At 38.3% G+C, this 19,817-nt stretch overlaps 1 protein-coding gene across 6 annotated transcripts in view; it reads left to right on the top strand.

Annotated features, from left to right (window-relative positions):
- LOC126248056 (protein transport protein Sec23A) overlaps positions 1 to 19,817 on the top strand; it is a 105,932-nt gene that overhangs the window by 54,999 nt on the left and 31,116 nt on the right. For all 6 annotated transcript variants that reach the window (XM_049948715.1, XM_049948706.1, XM_049948698.1 and 3 more), the window contains 5 exons: positions 3,828 to 4,102; positions 14,662 to 14,804; positions 16,328 to 16,479; positions 17,708 to 17,814; positions 19,636 to 19,789. In XM_049948715.1, coding sequence (XP_049804672.1) covers positions 3,828 to 4,102; positions 14,662 to 14,804; positions 16,328 to 16,479; positions 17,708 to 17,814; positions 19,636 to 19,789 — 831 coding nt within the window. The remainder of the gene's footprint in view (positions 1 to 3,827; positions 4,103 to 14,661; positions 14,805 to 16,327; positions 16,480 to 17,707; positions 17,815 to 19,635; positions 19,790 to 19,817) is intronic.

Here is a 19,817-nt window from a genome sequence, read left to right as displayed (position 1 = left end):
TGTCCCAGTGGCAGATGCTTCTCGTAGTGCTCACAGGACATTGTGATTCCTGCATAGGGAAGGCTTATTTAAGTTTCTCATCAGATTGCCATGAGTTTGACATGAAATACATAAGTGCGGATCCTGTGAAGTTTGATGCGGTGTCTGTTCTTTCGAACTTGCATGGATTTCTGAAGGAACCTTGCACCAAATTTACAGACTCTATCAAATACCATCCCTGAACTACTATACTTCTTGTGAAAGCCAAGGCAGTCTGATGAGAAAATCAAATAATCCTCTCCCTGTGTGGGAATCACATCATTGTGTGAGCACTGTGGGAAGCAGACACTGGAACATGTGGAAGTTAGGGTCTGTCTGTTAATTGCACTCAGATAGCTGAAGCAACTGTGATGACCACTTGCATAAAGTGGGAAATAAGGGTTTGAGTTCCAGTCTGACATAAATTTTCATTTGCTCCCTGTAAACTGTATAGCTGTGGTGGTGCCATTTTTGCAATTTGCAAATAAATTTCATGACTGAGTTTTAGGATACTGACACTGATTTTGATGATTTGTAATTTATTCAGATTCGGTTAAGATTTTGTGGATGTGGCCATTTGACGTTTAGTTTACCTTTCTGAATCAACCTCTATAATAATGATAATAGTAATAACAATAATAATAATAAAGATCAAGCAGACACAGCGAACCCAGCTAAATATCGCCCCATAACATGCCTACCAACAATATACAAAATATTAACTTCAATCATTAAACAGAAATTAATTACACATACAACACAGAACAAAATTATAAATGAAGAGCAAAAAGGCTGTTGCAAAGGAGCACGAGGATGTAAAGAGCAACTGATAATAGATGCAGAGGTGACATATCAAGCTAAAACTAAACAAAGGTCGCTACACTACGCATACATTGATTACCAAAAAGCTTTTGATAGTGTACCCCACTCATGGTTACTACAAATATTGGAAATATACAAAATAGATCCTAAATTGATACAGTTCCTAAACATAGTAATGAAAAATTGGAAAACCACACTTAATATCCAAACAAATTCAAATAATATCACATCACAGCCAATACAGATTAAGCGTGGAATATACCAAGGAGACTCATTAAGTCCTTTCTGGTTCTGCCTTGCTCTGAACCCACTATCCAACATGCTAAATAATACAAATTATGGATACAATATTACTGGAACATACCCACACAAAATCACACATTTGCTATACATGGATGATCTAAAACTACTGGCAGCAACAAATCAACAACTCAACCAATTACTAAAGATAACAGAAGTATTCAGCAATGATATAGTAATAATAATAATATTTACAATGTTGCTTTAATTTCACAACTGTAAATAACTTTCATGTTGGAGGATTCCTCTATGTTACTGAGTTTTCTGCTTGCTTTAATCATGGTTCAAACCATCGAAAACCAAGGCACATCTCCTTCCTCTGCCTCTATGCACTTCAGTTACTTGTGCTTCTTTGATATTTTTTTCTAGTATAGTCTCTTGTGTGTTCTTTATAAATAATCATTTACAAAGTTCAAAAACATTTATTCTGAAATTTTATTTTGATTGACATGTAAAAAGTTGTCATGGATGAAGCCATTTATTTCGTTTAACTTCTGTACAGTGGTTGTGTTTTTGCTTACTGTCCTGCGCTGCCAGAGGTAAAATACACTGATGGAAAAAAATCACAGCCAAAAAATAATTGATGTAGAGTAATGAAATTTTGGAAATACATTTGTCTAGGTAAAAATCAAACAGTGGAAAATTCATGATGGAATCTAACTATAACTATGTTGTGAAAAGGAAAGTTGGTACTCACCATATAGCAGAGATGCTGAGTCACAGATAGACACAACAAAAGACTGTCACTAACATAGCTTTTGGCCAGTAAGGCCTTTGTCAAAATTAGATGACAAACACACACATATACACCCATGCAAACACAACTCACACTCACATGACTGCAGTTGTCTAGGTAACATATTTAAGTGATTAACATTGCAAGATCGCAGGTTAATGTAAGTGCAAGGTAAACCATTGCAAATGTCTGTTCATGAATGGCAGCACAACAGGTTGAATCACCAGACTGATGTACGGATTTGCAGTCAGGGTGCTTGGGATAACTACAAGAATGCTCTTGCTGTCTTACTAAATCCACCTCAGACGATAACTCCACTATAGGTCCAGTGTGTGTAGCATGCAAACAGGTTGGTTGCAGGTCCTTAACAGACCTCCTCTTAACCAGCACACTGCCATCATTGGCACTGAGGCAGAACCAGCTTTGGTGGGAAAACACAACAGATCTCCATGCTGCTCTCCAATGAGCTCCTGCTTGACACAACTGAAGTCACAAATGATGGTGGTTTGGGGTCAGTGAAATGGCTAAAGGACATCTGGTTTAGAGCTGTCCTTGAAGTAACCAATTTGTAACAGTTAATTGTGTCACTGTGTTGCCAACTACTGCTCAAATTGCTGCTGCAGATGCAATTATGATGCACCAAAGCCATATGCTGAACTTGATGGTCTTCCCTCTTGGTAGTGCCATGTGGCCATCCGGAGCCTGGTCTTCTTGTGACCATAAATTCTCATGATCACCACTGCCAGCAATTATGTACAGTGGTCACATTCCTGCCATGTCTTTCTGCAGTATTGCAGAAGGAACAGCCAGCTTGTTGTAGCCCTATTACACGACCTCATTCAGTCTCTGTGAGGTGTTGATAATGGTGTATTTGTTGCCTTAAAGGTATTCTTGACTGACATCAACTCACCACATCAAGTCTCAAGGGTAACTAATGCACCAATCGTTACAGCGAGTGTTTAAAGCAAACCTGATTACCAACTTCTACATGTACTGCACAACTTGGTGTTGCAATTTTTTTTCTATCAGTGTATTTCTCAGTTACAGTGGAGTTGGAACAATACTGCTTCCTTATGCATGAAGAATAACAAGTTTTGTTAATGTTGTGACTATCTTTGGCTGGAAGAAAATGAAAGTTGTGTCAGTGATGGCATCCACAGGTGACGTGGCATTACGGCCAGAGAACAATATTCAGAAATACTTTAATTTGCAGAGGGGTGCACAGCCAAGCGAGTCATCCTAGAGGATCATAATTGTAGTTTATGTTGGGACTTGAATCTTGATCCTTACAGTTTGATGATCCAGAGGCAGTATGTTGTCCACTGGCAATGCTGTTATTTTCAAGGCGGATAAAATATTTGTATTGAAGAAAGACTTGTATCACAAAACTTGCTTTGGTTAAACCAAAATATCTGAGAAATGACTTGATCACCAAAGGCTGTTGTCAGAATGTGTGTATTTATTGTGTGATTGGTTTCAGTTGGAGATTATTGTCTGGTACCTGTAGTACAAGTTTAAAAAAAAATACAAGGAAGTACAGATGAGAAATGTATCTTCTTAGAAAGTGTAGAATATTATTAGCATTACTCACATTATAACTAATTCACAGTTGGTTATGGTGACCTACAATGTGTCATTTCTCAATTTTATATACCACAACCAGCAGAAATGTTTTGAAAATATTTCAGTTATGTTTGCAATCCGATGAGCTCGTCATTTAACACAGTGTTGCACCGCCATTGCAAATTTCCCACTCTCCTTTTCCGTCTTGTTCTGTACCTGCATCCTTGTCCCACCAACTTCCCTCCCCCTCCCATTTTTCATATTGAAACATTTCTTTTTTGTGTGTGTGCTCTCAAATCATCAAAATAAAAACACCCACTAGTTATTGTCTTGAGTGTTTTCTTGGTGTGTGGCAGTGTGTTTGACAGTCTGTTTATTTGTTTCTCAGTGCACTTACCCAAACACGGGAGGGAGGATAATGCTTTTTGTTGGTGGACCTTGCTCCCAAGGTCCTGGTCAAGTTGTGAATGATGATCTTCGGCAACCTATTAGGTCTCATCACGATATCCAGAAGGATAATGCAAAATATATGAAAAAGGCAATCAAACATTATGAAGGGCTTGCTGGTCGAGCGGCAATAAATGGGCATGCAATTGATATTTATTCTTGTGCTCTGGACCAAACTGGTTTATTAGAAATGAAACAGTGTTGCAATTCCACAGGGTATGTATGTTATGGCAAAAATTACCATTTCTTTTAAGACTTTTCAACATTTTCTTAGACAAACTTTTTTATGTGTTTTATGTAAGTTTAGCCAGTTCAGTTCAGTATTTGCCATTTGAGACAGAATACAGTAACAAAAAATAACAGCTGAATATTAAGAAGAGACTTTGAGAAGAATTAAGAAAGGAAGGTAAGTTTTACAGTAATTGTCATGTGCAGATATCTGTTGTAGACGCTAATAGTAATTGTTTGAGAAATGTTGTGAATTGGAATTGCATAAAATCTTGAATCACCTACCATTACTGAAATGAAGTTGTAATATTTTGTTGAATATATGCTGATGAGTTAAAACAGCTCCTTGTGAAGTTCAGGCTATCTGATGGCATAGTGTGCATGTCACATAGTAAGGAAAGTATATAAGAGGAGCAGAGACAAACTGAGAATCATGTTATCGATGACATAGGCTGCGGAAAATCCACTGATACAAGTGACTTGGACAAAAGACAGATTTGTTACGGCCTGGCAGCTGTGAAAGAGCACCTTTGAAGTGGTGAATCTGGTTGGCTTTTCGCATGCTACTGTCGCGAGCATCTATGGAAAGTGGTTGAAGGGTGGTGAATTAGTGAGTAGACAAGGTGTTGGAAGTCCCTCTGGATTTCAGAGGCTTGCCCACTCGGTAAAGCAGGATGGCAGTGATAAGTGGCAGATCTGGTGACAGAATATAGTGCTGGTGCAGGAGAAAGTACGAAGGCTATCCACAAAGTACATTACGTTTTGGAATTAAAAATAAATAAAGTATTGGAATTTTTTTAATTATATACAGATGAAAGCCACACTTAAATACTACTTTTCTACATAGTTGCCATTTAAATTAAGGCACTTATCGTAGCGATGGACGAGCTTGGAAATTCCTTCAGCGTAAAATTCGGCTGCCTGCGCCTTCAACCACGTGGTTACCTCTTTTGGGACAGAAAAAGTGTGATTTTTGTGGATTTCCTGGAAAGAGGCACTACAATAAACTCTCAAAGGTATTGCCAAACTCTGCACAACCTCAGAAGAGCAATACAAAACAAGTGCAGGGGAAAGTTGAGCTCAAAGATCTTGCTGGTTCACGACAACGCCCGGGCCCACATGGCAAATGCCACTCGTGAAGTTCTCGAATCTTTTAAGTGGGAGTTGTTTCCTCATCCGCCGTACAGTCCTGACCTGGCACCGAGCAACTTCCACTTATTCCCAGCAATGAAGAAGTGGTTGGCTATGCAGCGTTTTGATGACGACACACAGCTTCAAGAAGAGGTAACCACGTGGTTGAAGGCGCAGGCGGCCGAATTTTACGACGAAGGAATTTCCAAGCTCGTCCATCGCTACGATAAGTGCCTTAATTTAAATGGCAACTATGTAGAAAAATAGTCTTTAAGTGTGGCTTTCATCTGTATATTATAAAAAAAATTTCCAGTACTTTATTTATTTTTAATTCCAAAACGTAATGTACTTTGTGGATAGCCCTCGTATTACAGAGCACACCATTCAGTGCACACTGATGAACATGGGGTTCTGCAGCTAACAACCCAGGTCCATGGCACAGCTACACTGTCATTGAATCATATATTATGGAAATGTGTTGTCTGTTTGGATGACAAACATTTCTTGTTAGACCTGGATGATGGCGATGTCTGTATATGCCATCCTGTAGGTGAATGGTTGTTGAAAAGTGCATTGTGCCAGGAATACAGGCTGGTGGGTGCAATATTATGCTATGGAGGACATTCAACTGGTCCTCCATGGGACCTGTGGCAGTACTTGAAGGCATCGTGACAGCTGTGCAATATGTAATCATTATTGCAGACTTCCTGCACCCCTTCTTGTTTGATGCCTTTTTACCCGTTTGAAAATCTTTGCAGATGCCTCTTTAGTACATTACATTACATTCTGCACAGAAATTAGTCATCTTAGATCTAAAAATCTAGTCAATTGCCCTGCTTCATTTCTGACTGTATCACTATTAGGCATAAGAATAATACGAATATAAACATGACATGATATGTATATTCTTCCACGTTTGCTGTTGTCTCACTCTAGTTTCGTAGTTTATTAGACAGACAGGATTTAAATGAGATAGCAGCAAACACGAAAGAATACATCGCAAAATGTTTATATTCGTATTATTCTTATGGTGAAGAGAATACTGCATGTGATTCACAATTCATAAAAGTTCCTATTGGCAACCACCCTCTCTTCTCACAGGTAGGAAAAAATTCAGAATGTAGAGTTGGCCATATTGACAAAAACCCCAAACAGTCTTGCCAGTCGGTTTTTCGTAGTACATTGAAATGCTGCTGCATTCGAAGATGAACAATAAGGAATTTGTATTTACTTTGTTGGATAATGTATGAAGATGCGGTGATCGAAACTCGGGGCGGAGAAAAATAGCTCGTCTTCCACATTTTTTAAAATTTATTTACTGATGCAGAGGTTTTGGCGCCAGTATTTATCTTTGTGCCTGCAAAGCGAGCCTGTGTAACGCTACATATATTCGACGGCAGAAGTTAGTTGTGGCGGCACCTACCAACATTTTTCAGAACGTCCGCTTACTTTGCACTCGATTCTAAGCCACAGGCGGTTTTTTGGATTACAAAAACCGGAAAAAAAGTGCGGCTTAGATTCGAGTAAATACGGTATTCAAGGAAGATTCTGTGGAAATTCTCTTGTGTATCTTGTGTAGGGATCATCGATATCAAATTTTCCATGAGAGATAAAAAACTGTCTAGAATATCTTATGCATTTCATAAGGACACGAAATTAGTATAGTTGCACTACAATTGCAGATCATAATAAAAAGCGAAACAAAGAAAATACTCTTTAGGAAGCTTAATTATGGCAGATATGCAGAATTGTCTCAGTGAAAATGAAGCCTGGGAAAGGCACCGGCCTGGATGACCTTCCAGCACAGTTATGGTGTTCCCATCATTGGAAGGCAGCCGAATGGTTAACGGAACTCTTCAATAATTTCATTGACAAGGGGCAAACACCGACTGATTGGCAGCAGAGCATCACCATGCCTATCTTTAAGAAGAAGGGAAATCCCGCTGAGTGCACCAACTACCATCTGATTCGACTTCTCTGCCATGGCATGAAAATCTTTGAGCGTGTTTTGGACCAAAGGATCTGTGAGGTCACATAGATTCCCAGAAACCAAGCTGGATTTGTGAAGAACTGCGGCTTAACTGATGCTATTTGTGCTGCAAGACTCTTAGTCGAGAAACAACATGAGAAAGCCAAGGCGCTGTATCTAGCATTCCTGGATCTAGAAAAGGCCTTTGATCGGGTGCCACACAGTCTCATCTGGCTAGCACTTTGACAGCATGATGTGCCGGAGTAGCTTATTAACTGGCTGCAGTTACTTTATGCACAGCCAAGAAGTTATGTCTGTACAACCTCAGAACTATCCAAGGACTTCCCCATCATTTGGTGTCCTTCAAGGTTCTGCATTATCACCACTTCTGTTCATTCTCGTAATGGACACCGTGACAGGTGATCTGCACCGGCCATTACCATGGAACCTACTTGATACTGACGACGTGATGCTGGCAGCAGAAAACAAGCTTGATCTGCAGAGCCTAACTCAAGAATCGAGTGACCGGTTGGCGCAACACAGTTTGTGCCTTAATTTGAAGAAAACCAAGTACATGACATCAAACGGACATGAAATGGGAACCATCACGATTAATGGTGAAGATCTGACTCATGTGAGTAAGTTTAAGTACCTTGGTTCCACAATCACCGTTAACTGTGACTCACCGAAAAGGTCAACACCAGAACTCAAGCAGTCTGAATGAAGTGGCGAACAAGCAACCAGAGTCACTTGCAACTGCAGGATGAAAGATAATTTAAAATAAAAAATCTGTTGCACTGTCATCCGACCAGTCGCCTTGTATGATTGTGAGTGCTGGTCAACTACAGTTGAGACAGAACGTCACCTAAGTGTAATGGAAATGAAGATGCTAAGGTGGACAGTGGGCCTCACTAAGTTAGATCATGTTTCTAATAACAGCATTATGAAACAGTTTGGTGTTGCACCAATCCAAGACAAGATGCGTGAGAATCGTCTTTGATGGTTTGGGCATGTTTTATGGGGATGACTCTATTGCCAAGGAAGGTTGCACACTTGAAGTCATCAGCAGTAGACCCGCAGGACAACCTATGCAACGTTGGGCTGATACAATTCATAAAGACCTTAAATGCCCGAACATCCACCCAGATGCAGCCCATGATAGAGCGAAATGGAGACAACGGACCCATGTAGCAGACCACGCAGGCACGCATGACAAACGCTGAAGGAAAAGAAGAAGAAGATGCAGAATTGTCTTGGTATTTATGGAAGAGAAATGTTATTTACACTGTATTTGTTTGTCAATCTCTTGCACAACTTACCGCTTTTATGATGTTTTTGGTTCTGAAAAAAACAGTAACATAATCATTTTGGAAAGTCTTTATTGAAAGACTTCATGGAAACATCTCCAAATGTACACATGGTTCACATATGTCTAATAATTCTGTAGATTTCTTCAAGAAAAACCTGCCGAACAAAGAATGACACCGCACTTCACTCCTGAAAAAATAACATCCAAGATGATGATCATTTGTAAGGAATGTTGTCATAATAGCAACGACAATCCTTAGGAACAATGGCTGTAAGTTGTTGTAAATGATCTCATTTAGTTTTCTTGATTTTCAGTCCTCCTTTGTACAATTTCGGGAAGCAAACTCTTCCAGTAGTTTTTCTCATTCATCTTGCTATTTCTTGCCACATTTCATTGAAACTGAACTTGTAGTAAACAATGCTATTTGGATGGTACTGTATCGCTGTCAGGTCCATAACTGTTGGCTCATTCTTTGCAGCTGCTCCAGCCCTAATTTGAGTCATACAGTCACAAACTTTTCTCTGCATAGTTAGTGAAAAACGAGTAATCTAGATAGTAAATTTTGTTAAGTCATGGCTTTCTTCTCTCCTCTTTTGATATCAAGGCATATTGGCTAGGAAGTGTAACTCAATGGAAGTGGGAACTGAGCCACATTTCATCTGAGTATGACCTTTCTCCAGAAATTTTTGCGTAATCAGTAATCCTGAATCAATTGATAATTATAAAAGAGTGTTTTATAATATCACGTTTCTATTGTGATATGAGCAGCCATCAGAATACAAAATGACTGGTACAGGTTTTTCCTTAACCGTTTTGGACAGTGTGTACATGAGACACGAGACTAAACTGGATGCAGCCTATTCACCTTGTGTTTCATCAAATCAGTAACACAATGCATCATGTCATTCTAAATTATACATTGTAAAGTTATGGACAGCCAATTTTGTTGTGTAATAAACTGCACTTGCCCATAAAAGTGGTGCTACTTTCAGGGCTTGTAAGTCCATGGTGAAGAGAGTGCAGAGCTTCCGTTAGGCATATTTCTTATCTAGATTTCTGCAACCTTGCCTGATCTTTCTGTTGTATGTACTACTTCCACATGTCTTCGCTCAAGTTTCTGAGCCAGTACTACAACACAAATCACACTGGTCTTTCTTGGGGGAAAATAAACTGAAGTTATCCTCTTCAAAAATCAAGTTAAAGATGACTCAACTTAATGATGTAACCTGTTCCTTACTACACTTTTCGGCATAAAGTTCATACAGCTGTTGTTTGCTTTGTGCGATAGGCTCAAGATTCAGTTTGGAGGAGGACTTCTTGCAGTAATGTGATGGCAGTTTCGCAAGACAGTCCAGGAATTCTTTTATGAAGTTTTTCCTCATCTTTCTTCTTCATTTGTTTTATTCTGGAACATGACGATTCTGAATCAGGGTTCATCCCATGTGTGGAATTATCCAGCCAGTATCTCACTGTCAGTTCTTTAATGCCAAGAGTATTGAGAAGCAATTTTTTTTTACATGCTTGGTGTTTTCCCGTATCGTTCCACAGGTAATAAACTAGTGTGCCTTTTCTCCTATATTCACCAGTGATCTTCCATCTTCCACGGATATTTGTTTGGAGTTATGTCCATAAGATTGATTACATAAATATTTCTCTGATCCCATAACATCATTTCCCGGAAAGTGTTAAAAATTGCCTGCTTGTCACCTGCAGAAATTTGATGACACTTCCTTTAAATGGATTTCTGACACATCTTGGAAGTACACATCAGACCTAATTTTCGTTCCTCTCTTGGGCTATTATGAGTCATTTTGCCACTATGACTTCTTTTCTATCCAATATACACTTGTCCACACGTTCTCAGCGTTTTGTTGGTGTTTTTCTTCCAATCTTCAGGGCAGGCTTTACATTTCTGTTTTCTGTCACTGCTTAGGTCACCACAAAATTCTTGGCCTCCACTTTCAACATTCTTCCTTCTGGTAAGTTATCTGAATTGTCTGGTAAAAAATCAGCTCCATCGTGTAGCAATAAATGCGAAGAAGCACTGTCATCTCCACTAGCAAGTGTGAGTGTTGTATCAGTTTGAGCATTCTTGGACGCAGTCAGCAAAGCTTCTAAACAAGAAGTGTTTGTCACTCAACTTAGAAGACCAAGTTGAATTTAAATTCTAATGCTAATGATGATTACAATATCATTAATGACCCTAATAGTCACAATAAAAAATACCTGCATTATTATATCTCCCAGGAAAAGTGACTGACAACCCCACACACAAAATTAATTGTTCTTCTGTGCTGTAGTAAGCAAGCAGGTATTCAAAACATCTTTAGCAGAGAGGTATGAAGCACACAATAAGTGAAATTTGGTGTTAACAATAAAGCAGCCATGATACTATGGACTGCTGTTAATGCAAGGTAAATAACAAAACAATTTTCTTATCACTGTCAATCACTTTCAAGATGATTTCTCCATTTTCGTACCCTAAGATCAGCTGAGAAACAATTTCTTCCTTAGTAAAGGGATCATCTTGTGAAACGCTGTCCATTTTCATGAACTGGAGATAGGACCAAGGAACCACTTTTGAACACCGGAAGATATGTAGAAAGCAATAACAATGTTCTGTGGCTGCGTGTGCTTTTGAATTTACATGGTATTGTTTACTGCACTCAAAATGATCTAGTTATGCAGTGATTCATTGTTTTGCAGTTACACGGTATTTACATCTATTTTTTCACTGTGTCATATACGCGGTATTGTTTTATTTCATTTTATTTGTAGATAATTAAAAAAAGAACTGGAATTCAGGCAGTAAGAGTAGATGCGCTGAGAGTCAAGGACATCAGCTGACTGAAAAATGGAAAATCGATAATCTGTCAGTAATGCAGTATTTTTTTTTAAAATGACAGAGGATGAGAGATACTGGGGTGGGTACAGTCATTTTTACTTTGCTAAATAAACAAATAGAACAGGGCTGAAAACTGATGACATTGGTACGAAGTATACTGCACCACACATTGTATAGTTAATTACAGAGTGTGTATGTAGGCATAGCTGGAACTTACAGTAACTGTAAAAATAGGCCTGAAAATCAATTGCTGGCAACAACAGCACCATAAAGTGTATGCAACAGTGTTCCATTTGTGTGCGTGTGTGTGTGTGTGTGTGTGTGTGTGTGTGTGAGAGAGAGAGAGAGAGAGAGAGAGAGAGAGAGAGAGAGATTCATTTTAGGGCATAGGTAACCATGTATCCAGTATGTACACAGGCCTTGGAGTAACAGGAGTTCAACACGTTAGAGTATGACCGTGTTACCAGCAGAGAGCGGATGGGTGGAAAGAGTGCATTGAAGGCCTCCATGAGGGTGAAGACTTGTTGGATGTGTCAGAAGAAGAAACAGGAGTCGATAGAGAAGAGAGAGAGATCCGGTATTAGATTCAGAATTTTAAAGAGAATTGGAAGACTTAAGACCAAATAAGGCAGAAGGGATAGATAACATTCCAGTAGAGTTTCTAAAATCATTGGGAGAAGTGGCAACAAAATGAATATTCACATTGGTATGAAGAATGTATGAGTCTGGCAATATACCATCTGACTTTGGAAAAACATCGTCCAGACAATTCTGATGACGAGTGCAAGAATTATCGCACAGTCAGCTCAACAGCTCATGCATCCAAGTTGTTAACAAGAATAATATACAGAGGAATGGAGAAGAAAATTGATAATGTGCAAGATGATGATCAGTTTGGCTTTAGGAAAGGTAAAGGCACCAGAGAGGCTGCCCTGATGTTGCGGTTGATAATGGAAGCAAGACTAAAGAAAAATCAAGACATGTTCATAGGATTTGTCGACCTGGAAGAAGCACTCGACAGTGTCAAATGGAGCAAGATGTTCGAAATTCTGAGGAAAATAAGGGTAAACTATAGAGAGAGAGATGGTTAATATACAACATTTACAAGAACCAAGTGGGAATAATAGGAGTAGAAAACCAAGAATTAAGTACTCCGATTAAAAAGGGTGTAAGACAGGGATGGTGTCTTTCACCCCTACTGTTCAATCTATACATTGAAGAAGCAATACTGAAAATAAAATGAAAGTTCAAGAGTGGAATTAAAAAATTCAAGGTGAAAGGATATCAATGATAAGATTCGTTGATGACATTGCTATCCTTAGTGAAATTGAAGAAGAATCCCAGGATTTGCTGAATGGAATGAACAGAATAATGATTGAGAAAAAAACAGAAAAAAAGCTGAAAGCAGTGAGAAGTAGCAGGAATGAGAACAGCGAGAAACTTAACATCAAGATTGATGGTCACAAAGTATGTGTAGTTAAGGAATTCTGCTACCTAGGCAGTAAAATAACCCATGACGGACAGAACAAGGAGGACATAAAAAGCAGACTAGCACTGGCAAAAAGTCTACTAGTACGAAACACAGGCCTTAATTTGAAGAAGAAATTTCTGAGAATGTACATTTGGAGCACAGCATTGTGTGGTAGTGAAACAGGGACTGTGGGAAAACCAGAACAGAAGAGAATCGAAGCATTTGAGATGTGGTTCTACAGATGAATGTTAAAAATTTGGTGGACTGATGAAGTAAGGAATTAGGAGGTTCTTTGTAGAATCGGTGAGGAAAGGAATATTTGTTAAGACATCAGGGCATAACTTATGTTGTACTTGAGGGGGCTGTAGAGGAAGACAGAGATTGGACTACATACAGAACATAATTGAGGACATAGGTTGTAAGTACTACTCTGAGATTAAGAGGTTGGGACAGGAGAGGAATTTGTGACTTAAGTAAAATACCAGCATCAGGCAGATGGCCCATGAGTGTGAGGTAAGCCAGACAACTGCATGGAGTACTCTCCCTGACAATTGCCACTGTCCATATCAGACCTTATTACCTACGAATTTGCCTTTGTGGCAATGGGCTTGTTGTTTTTTAGTCTCACAGGCCACCACAATGCTAGGATTTCTGTCATCTGTCTTACTGGCAGATGAGGCTATCTTAATGAGGGGCGAGGCATTTCCTGTGGGTGACCCTGTTGGCATATGTGCTTTTGGTAGGTATTCCATGATGATGCTCCAGCTCACTTCCACATTTTTCATCCAGGAGTACCTCGACGACATCTACCCCAGCCTAAATTGATGAGGTGGCCCAGTCACATGGCCTCCCTCGTCATTGGACCCCAACCCTTTAGATTTCAACCTGTATAAAAGATGTCATGTATGTGGAGGCCATGCCAGATGTACAGACACTGGAACAATGCATTCATGCTGCCTCTGATGCTGTTTGGTTGCAGGATGGCACATATGAATCTTTGCACCAGTTGCTGCTGATTTGTGTTTGCTCGTGCTAAGAGACCCACTTCAGGCATCTTGTCTAACAGTGGTTTCATCACAATATGTTATTCACTTGTTTGTACTGTATGGACATGATAAATTAATAAATACGTTCTTGTATAGACATCAAGAATATGTGGCTATATGTCTATATGATCTCCTTTGCTCCTTATCGTTTCCTGCAGTTTGTCCACGCGCGCGCGTTTGTGTGTGTGTGTGTGTGTGTGTGTGTGTGTGTGTGTGTGTGTGTGCATGAGCATATGGACCTCTGATAAAAGAGTGACAGCTTAAAGTGTAGTTAAATCTCTTTGCTATTATGTATCTTATGTGCTACAAATCAGCTTGTTGCATCTGAATATTTTTTCAAGGGAGATTCATGGAAAGCGTAAGGCATTATTCACCTTTTAGGTGTTAAATGGTGACTAATGGAGACAAACCCCCCCCTCCCCCCCCAAGTACCTTAAAGATGGATGGGGCAGGAAGTAGTCACTTTAGTCTATAAATAATATTACTTTCATTTTTTGTATTTTTGTAGATTTTATATTTAATTCTTGCCAGCTGTCTATTTTTTCTACTGACTTATTTTTCCATTTGGATGAATACTGTGTATCTTTGTTAATTATAAATTGAGTGTTCCGTTTCTTATCAACTCTTTTGCACATAAGATGTATTTATTTGATGTTTTGAATGGCATTTAATGAGAAATAAATTTTTGTCATGAATAGTATTACATTGCAAGTTTCTTGTATTTAATTTTTTTTGAATTTCCTGGTACTCTGATAATGTGAAACATGCCATTACAGAGGCCACATGGTAATGGGAGACTCATTCAACTCATCACTTTTCAAGCAAACATTTCAAAGAGTTTTTGCGAAAGATCAGAAAGGTGAATTTAAAATGGCTTTCAATGGTACCCTGGAAATCAAAACTTCTCGTGAACTGAAAGGTGAGCATTGAACTGTTTCTTTTAAGTGAAACATAGAAATGTACTGCATTTTTATTTTGATTGGTTAAGTCACGGTGCTTTGTAATACTGTGAGAAAGAATTCATAGAATCATAACATCATTTCCCAGCTGGAATGGCATTAGGAACTGTATTTTCCCGCCTTTCTTTATTATGTTCTTGAGTTTCCAACTACAACTGTTGGAGATGATCTCATTGAGAAAGCATGACATAGTAATAAGTGTAATCTTCTGATGGATTGTTGAGATGCCATCAGTTGCTGCAATAAGTCTGCCAGCTCAAAGTGCTAAGGGGGCTGGGAGGCGATAAAGAGGTCATGCTCGAATTCTGGTGGGATTAATCAGGCTCTGCTTCACATGCCTCTTGGATGACTCTAAGCTGGACATGATCACAGTTTATTGTGACCAGTGACTGGTCTCAAGTAGAGCTCTGCTGGTAACCTCTCTCTCTATTTACAATGTCATCATTGATCCTAATTTCAGTAGCCTCATTTATTATGCTCTCACAAATCCAGTGGCTCAGCACAGCAGTTTAATCCATTCAAAATACAATGCATGCTGGTTAGAAACAGTCTTGTACATCCAATCATTGCTTGGAACTTCCTAGGTTTTTACCTTGGGCAGAAGGATAAACCAGGGCAAAAATAAATATGAATCAGTGATCAGTGACTGTAGCTTTCTCCATGACATTAACAATCACGAAAGACCATGTTGCCCATTATGTACTGACCTACCTTGATACAAAAGGTGTTCGACTGTTCTTTGGTCAGCAAGTTTCTCTGCATAGATCACCCACTGAAAACATCTGGCCATGGTTTGCTGAGATTCTGGCACACCACCACTCGTCAGCCACAATGATTAATGGACTATAGTTGAAGCAGCTCTGTCACTTGAGCTCAGGTTGACTCAATGCCCAGCTGGGTTAGAGCCAGTGTTGCTGCCAGAGATGGAAACTCTTTGTAATAGATTGCACAGCCAATATAAACCTAAATGACCTACAAATTTAGTCATGCATTTTTTTCCTCCTGTACACAATTACTAAAATTTCATTATTTGTTATCCTTCATGGTATTTCAATTCTAGTTGCCAGTAGTGTATTTGGCAGAGGAAACAAAGTTTGTATGGGTATACCTGTATCTGGCAGTACGTTTTTGAAATACAAAGTTGGTGGATTTTAGAGCTTTATGGTGTCTCAGTAGCTGGATGTCTCTTTTTTGAAAATTTTGTTTGCCATGTGAGGCAAATTTTATGGTGAAACCATCATATAGATCCCGTGGGCAAGGCTTAATTTCATAAACAACCAAGGTACTTTGGTTTTGGTCACCCTTCATAAAGTGTTTCTGTATTTCAGAAGTAGGACAACTAAAGACTTTTGATGAGGTGCAGAGGTCGCGAAAAGAAAAAGTAAACCGGGAAAAAGTCTTTCCTCATACCATATTTTTATGTTCCATATAGGAATTACCAGTATCATAGTTTTATAATTTCTATTTTTATTGTTTTCTGCAGTTTCTGGTGCCATTGGACCATGTGTGTCTTTGAACATGAAAAGTCCTAGTGTATCAGACACAGAGATTGGATTGGGTGGTACTTGTCAGTGGAAATTTTGTACATTCAATCCAAATACAGCTGTTGCACTGTTCTATGAAGTAGTTAATCAGGTACATGTCATTATTTTATTATTGTTGCATGGAAGTGATTTAGTAATTTTGAAAAAAAAATTGTTCTTTGCATATTATGATAATTTTCATTTTTTATGCATAATATTTGAGTCATTTTGCTGAGTTTTGTAATCTCTAATTACTGTTAAGATTTGTCATCTAATGCTTTACACTAAATGAAGCATACACTTTTGTGGGTTTTAATCAGATAACAATTATATGTATGAAAATGCTTATTAAACATTTAATTGTTTAGTTAAAATCTATTTTTAACTCATCTTGTTTAGCCAGTTTTTACCTTAAGTGTATCGCAGTTTGACTCACATTGTTGAACTTGTGCACCTCTCTTTCAATCAAATGTCTTAACTAATGCATAAGAGTCACCTCTACAGGTACATTAGATTTATTTTGAATTTTCTGCATCTCATCTCTGTGGATGACTAGCTTGGTGATTTTAGTGTCCATGAACTCTTTATCCAGTGGAATATTTTACATAACAGTCTGATAATCAACGGCCATTTCTATGAAATATGCAAAAAAAAGTTTGATTAGAAGCCACTTGCCTTTTTTCACTTTGAGACATGCTGTTGTGTTAAGGCCACATGCCTAATATAGTGCGTAAAAAATGTTCTATTACAAATAATTTCAAATAAAATAATATTACTGTCAAATAATGGAAACTCCAGGTACGAGTATCAACAGTGTAGGAAAAGGAGGAAAAGACAGATTGCTACTTACCCATAAAGAAGACACACTAAGTTGCAGGCAGGAACAATGAAAAGACACTTACATAAAGCTTTCAGCTGCAACCTTCATGAGTAAAAGAGGGACACACATCATTCATATACACAAGCAAGCACATCTCATGCACACATGATCGCCACCTCCAGCATCTTGGGCCGGAATGCAACAATGTTACACTGACTGCTCTATTATGACTGAATGTTAAGCCTGAAATTGGCTTCTGTTCATTGTCATTACTGGTGGCAGTAACAGAAGAAACTATTGCACCACACTGTGTCCAAAGATAGAATATGTAGTCAATTTTACATCACCCTTTATAATTTTGAAATTGGTGTTACAGTAGTAAAAACTTTGTTAATGTCATAGTGTTTGTCATAGTATTTGGTTTATTTAATATATTTTTAAAGCATGTCTAACTGCATAGCAATTTACTGCTGTTTTTTTTTTTTTGTTCTCTCTTTCTCAATAATGCAATCATTTCCAGCATGCAGCCCCCATTCCTCAGGGAGGTAGAGGATGTATACAGATGATAACTCAGTACCAACATTCAAGTGGACAGCGAAGGATTAGAGTGACGACAATAGCCAGGAAGTAATATTTCATTGTATTTATTTATTTTTATTGATGTTACCAAGTGAGCATATATCTCTGCTCCTGGAAGATTGTCATTGTCTTTGTGTTACATGATGCACATTCATCTTCTTGTCCTGCTTTACTATTTCATCATTAGCTAATGACAGAGCTTCCCCTTAAAATTTTCTTAATGTCATTTATTGTAGCAAATACATTAAAATTTTGTTTCTGTGTTGATACACAGCCTCTAAATGCTTAATTAAAGAAAACATGGGCCATAGTTGTAATGTAAACTGCCTTTGCTTAAATCGTGCAATTAACTAATTCTGACCACAAATCATTTTCAAACATGTGTGGTATTACATATTGCAATTATCAAATTATTTTACTTTACACGTACAAAGTAGATGTCACATTCCATCATTATATTGGAAACGGGGCCATATCACAAATTGTTAGAATGTCACTGCTCATATTGGTAACTGGAGTCTGTGCTTAGAACACAGTCACCAATATGACCTGTGAGATTGTAAAATAATTTGATAATTGCAGCATATAATATGTAATATCACCCAAGTGCTTCAAATGACTTATTGTTGAAATTAGCTAATCACATGATTTAAATAAAATCATTTACATTGCAACCTACTACGGACAATGTTTCTTTTTCTTTAGCAAATACATGCTATATTATTTGAATTAGATCTTGTAGAGCTGGATGATTACTGTTAACAGTTCCACCACACACTTTTAAAAAGCTTACCCATCATATTCTGTTACTTCTTATCAACTACAGTGAAGCTGCATACCACTTACCTTTGTACCTGTTCATACCAAAATTGTTTGTTGCCACGCAGTTTGTGTATCAGCTTTGCTCTCGAATTCCTCCACACATGTCTATCTAAAAAAACTATAGAATAATCTATATTTCTTATTTTGTGGAAGTACACATCCAATTATTAAACTCCCTTTTAAAAGTAAAACTGGGTCAAAAACCAATACTCAAACCTGCACTGTTTTATTTTGCAGGTAAAAATATTAAATCACCTGAACTATCAGCAAACTTCACATTAAGAGTCAAATCATCAGTGTTGCCTGTTCTTCTCTACATTCAAAACTCCACAGAGGTTCTCCTGTAATCTTGCCGCACTTGCATGCCAGGGTGAATAGACAAGGCGTTTGCTCTGCTACAGAGTGGGAGATTGTCCGGGAATAACTGATAAGAGTGTGACTAAATTATTCTCCACAATAGTCTCTCAAGGCCGGTAATCCAAAATGACATGCAGCATGAAGGGATCCCCCCCCCCCACACACACACACACACAAAAACTGGAATTATTTTTCAAATTGTTTACAGAACAACCTTGTCCCCTTTTCTCTAACAGAGTCCTTTCCTGTTGAGCACCTTAATTTCAGTAGACAGCCCAATGTACACTTCTTTGCGGAAACTTAGAAGAAAACATTTCATACAGTGTATGAGCCACGTAAGTGGTGTTGATTATGATTAGGTTTGTCAAGCATGATTTCTGGCACACACCTCTGAATATGTTTGAGATATGTTTCCCTTTTTGTTTCTCCATTGTGACAATCTTTTATTTTGTGTTCGTCTTACCATTTTATTGCTGTCTGTATACATACCTGGAATGGGAAGTGTGCATGTTCTAAACTCCTGTTATCCGAACTAGTGGACATAATGTTTCATAAAGTGTATTTTTTTCCCCTGGTGATCACTTGTCCATTTATCATTGATGAGTATATCACAATAATATTCATGTTTTAGTTTTATATGGTGAGTTTTCTGTAACCATTATGAGTAATAAAGGTATATTATTTTTTAAGCTGGGCAGATGCTACAGCCAATTTGCACCACATAAGTGCTGGATTTGATCAGGAAGCAGCAGCAGTTTTGATGGCAAGAATGGTAGTTTTCAGAGCAGAGACTGATGATGGCCCTGATATGCTGCGCTGGATAGACCGGATGCTCATTAGATTAGTAAGTTATTTAACTCTTTTAACATGTC

The sequence above is a fragment of the Schistocerca nitens genome, chromosome 1, assembly GCF_023898315.1.
Source record: "Schistocerca nitens isolate TAMUIC-IGC-003100 chromosome 1, iqSchNite1.1, whole genome shotgun sequence".
In the NCBI taxonomy this organism is placed as follows: Eukaryota; Metazoa; Arthropoda; class Insecta; order Orthoptera; family Acrididae; genus Schistocerca; species Schistocerca nitens.
The sequence above is the reverse complement of the archived record's forward strand: the minus strand, read 5'-3'. Positions and strand labels throughout refer to the sequence as shown.